The sequence below is a fragment of the Propithecus coquereli genome, unplaced genomic scaffold (assembly GCF_000956105.1).
Source record: "Propithecus coquereli isolate 6110/MARCELLA unplaced genomic scaffold, Pcoq_1.0 Scaffold308, whole genome shotgun sequence".
NCBI lineage: Eukaryota > Metazoa > Chordata > Mammalia > Primates > Indriidae > Propithecus > Propithecus coquereli.
The window spans coordinates 1,130,545-1,133,778 of record NW_012148708.1 but is presented as its reverse complement, the minus strand read 5'-3'; the positions used below and the strand labels follow the sequence as shown (position 1 = coordinate 1,133,778).

Here is a 3,234-nt window from a genome sequence, read left to right as displayed (position 1 = left end):
CACTCTAGCCCGGGCAACAAAGCGAGACTCTGTCTCAAAAAATAAATAAATAAATAAGAAATAAATAAATAAAAGCCAGCATAAAAGACGATACAACTGATACAACCGGTCACTCCTAAAATCTAATACTAAGGAATTAAATTTTCTTCAAATAATGCCATCCACATAATGCTAAGAACAAATCCTTAACAACTTAAAACAAGGTTAAACTTTCTCTAAACCTTATATGACATTTGGCTTGTGATTCCGCCATGAACTGGTTTTGATAAGAAAGTGACATTCACACAGCAGAAGCCATTACTAGGTCAATTTTTATAACAAATTAGTTCATAAACCTCAAAAACCAAAAAAAGATGCTGTACTAAAAATACTTATTCCCTCGTGTATTATGAAGTCCAGCCAATTTTTACATTATACAACCCAGGTATTGAGGTCATAGTTTTTCATTATTGCCTCATTTTCAAAAGAAGGCCTACTTACTAACCACACTGAGAGGCCATCTACCATCTCAATACCGACCTATTTGTATGAAGTTTTGAGGGCTCTTAGGCAGTCATTTTCTTAAAGAAATTTATAATTTGTTAATCATATAGTCCCAAAAGAATGTTTATTTTAAAAATAAGCTTAATCTAAAAAATTATAGAACTATCTTAGTGAAAAAGAACCTTTTTATGGTGAACTAATTTCACTAACATATGCATATTTAAAATTACAGATCTAGAAAATAACAAGAGAAATTGTTGTCACTGTAGAGAGAGGAATAAGGTATATAACTCAGATTTTACTGACACACAATACTATTTGCTATACTCAAGGGTAGAACTAGCCTATAGTTTAAAGAAAGATATTACTAGACAAAATGGCCTTATTTTAAAATGGTTTTACTAGGAGAGGCCCCAAATATGGACCCTATAAACAGTGTTATGCATGAGCATATACTTACACTCTCAATTTTTTTTCCTAATAGATTACTTACAGTAACAAAATTAAGTTCTTTCATCACATCATCAATGATTCCTCGACGTCTAAGGGCTTTGATCAAATCTTCTGTTGATAAATGTTGTTGATCGGGTGCCAATTCTTCTCGTATAGTCTCAGCAAGGATTTCTCTTATCCTTCCATGGACATCCATCTACGTAGAAAACTTGCATTATAATTTAATTACAAAGTCAAATATTGCTTCTCATGTTTTAGAATTCTTGAGCTAATAGTAAAAAACCTACAATTATTACCCCAACTGAATAAAAGTAAGCTTTTAAAAGATGAAACTTTTGAGTACGAATTCTAGAAATAATCTCTACTGGTTATCTGCTACCTTTGTTACAATTTCCCCACAAGTAACACTCCACCGAAACAAATCTTTTGAGAGAAAAGTATAGTATAAGTAGAAGAACACAGACCTGGAGCAGGCAGATCAAAGTATGATGTTATGACTTTCCTACTTTAATCCAATGATAAATCGATCAGCTTGCAACTTAGCGGTATGTGTAACCTTTAGCTAACTTATTTACTCTTTGTAAATGTTTCCTCAGCTGTAAGATGGAAAAACTAGTGCCCTGTCACAAAGGGGTTGTGAGGATTAGACAAAAGATGCTCGAAACCTAGAACAAAACTTGGCTTACACGCGCACCGTGCACGCTGGTGTTTATCACTTCAGCAGATGGCATTCAGGGGAGCGCCTCGCACACTGCGGGTTCCGGTGGCGCTCCCAAGTATTCCAAACAGTTTTGTTAAAAATCCTTCAGTAACTTCTTTTCCATGACTTCCTTGTGAATTGCTGATCGAAGCTCCTGGGTCTACTTCTACAATGCCCTTACGTTTCATCCTCAAAGTAACCCTGATATCTCACCTCGGAATATCAACCTGCTCCAAACACAGCTTACACTCGATTAGACTTTCAGAAATCGCTCACTAAACGCTCCATTTTCGGCGTCTTATAACCGAAACCGTTCCGTCACCTCAGACTCTCACTGGCACTCCTCGGCTTGTTCGCTTTTACGGAGGCTAGAAAGCTCTTCCGGCTCCACACTCGACGTTCTGCCCACCTCGCGCTCTGCGTCCCGCAGCCCTTGCTCGAGTCCTGGCAAAAAGGCGCCGTGGCCGAGGGCTGCCAGGCTGGGGGCGCGGGCGCTGCGGGCAGGCAAGGCCCTGGCTCGGCCTGCAGCGGTCACTCCCCGCGCCCGGGCCGCTCTCACCTTGCTCAGCTGCTGGTGGATGAGCTGCTTCAGTTCGGCGGCTTTCTCCGGAGGCAGCGACATGTCGGCAGCCGGCGCTTCCCAGCCGCTTCTCCCCGCCTCAGACGCCCCAACCGCGCCGCGCGCCCGGCCCGGCCAGGGAGCGTCAGTACCGGCTGGAGCACAAAGCGGCGCAGCCTCTCGCCTCGCGCGGCTCCCGAGGGGTGGGGGGGAGCGACGCCGCGTCAGGCCCGGGGCTGGGCGGGAACCGAGGCCGCGGCGGCGGCCGTGCTAACTGTTTTCAAACGGTGGCGGACTAACAGGGCTCGGGGCTGTCCCCCGCGCTGCCTGCTCATCTCCGCCTCCGCTCCACCTTCCACGAGCCCTGCACCCCGCGACCTCAGCGCACCCCATCGCCTTGCCTTGCCGAAGGCGCTACCGGTCCCCCTACTCACCCACCTCCCGCGGCCTCTTTCTGCCCCCGGGACCGGCAGGTAGCTGGACAGGCCCTCAGCATCGGGCGCCGGGGGATTCGAAGGACCCCGTCCGCCTCGCGTGAGGCCCCAGGGACTCCGGCGCGCGGATCCGGCTCCAAGCTCGGGTAGCCGCATCCCCGCGGTCCTCGTCTTTCCAGGCCCGCTCTTACCCTCTTTCCCCCAAACCCGCTGCGACCATGTTTGTTCCCTGCGGGGAGTCGGTCCCCGACCTTACGGGCTTCACCCTCCTGATGGTGAGTCTCCGCTGGAGCTTTGGGCTGCTACCTCCCGGGAGGTCTCTGCGGTGTCACCACCCTCACCCAGCGTGTGTCGCGGGGCCTTGGGAGAAAGAAGGCACTAGTTTCTGTTTCAGGTTCTCAGCCTGAAAAAATAGGAGGTTGTCGGTGGAGGCAGCGGACCAAAAAGAACCTTTGTTGGCGCTGTAATTAAAACATATTCAAGGCCGGGCGCGCTGGCTCACGCCTGTAATCCTGGCTCTCTGGGAGGCCGAGGCGGGCGGATTGTTTGAGCTCAGGAGTTCGAGACCAGCCTGGGCAAGAGCGAGACCCCCGTCTCTACTAAAA

At 48.0% G+C, this 3,234-nt stretch overlaps 2 protein-coding genes across 2 annotated transcripts in view; one reads left to right on the top strand and one right to left on the bottom strand.

The window, feature by feature from the left end:
- CEP76 (centrosomal protein 76kDa) overlaps positions 1-2,258 on the bottom strand; it is an 18,764-nt gene extending 16,506 nt beyond the window's left edge. The window contains exons 1-2 of the mRNA XM_012649966.1: positions 2,196-2,258; positions 977-1,132 (exon numbers count right to left, since the gene is read on the bottom strand). Coding sequence (XP_012505420.1) covers positions 977-1,132; positions 2,196-2,258 — 219 coding nt within the window. The remainder of the gene's footprint in view (positions 1-976; positions 1,133-2,195) is intronic.
- Positions 2,259-2,758: 500 nt separating this feature from the next.
- PSMG2 (proteasome (prosome, macropain) assembly chaperone 2) overlaps positions 2,759-3,234 on the top strand; it is a 14,661-nt gene continuing 14,185 nt past the window's right edge. The window contains exon 1 of the mRNA XM_012649965.1: positions 2,759-2,904. Within this exon, the coding sequence (XP_012505419.1) occupies positions 2,848-2,904 (57 nt within the window). The 5' untranslated portion in view covers positions 2,759-2,847. The remainder of the gene's footprint in view (positions 2,905-3,234) is intronic.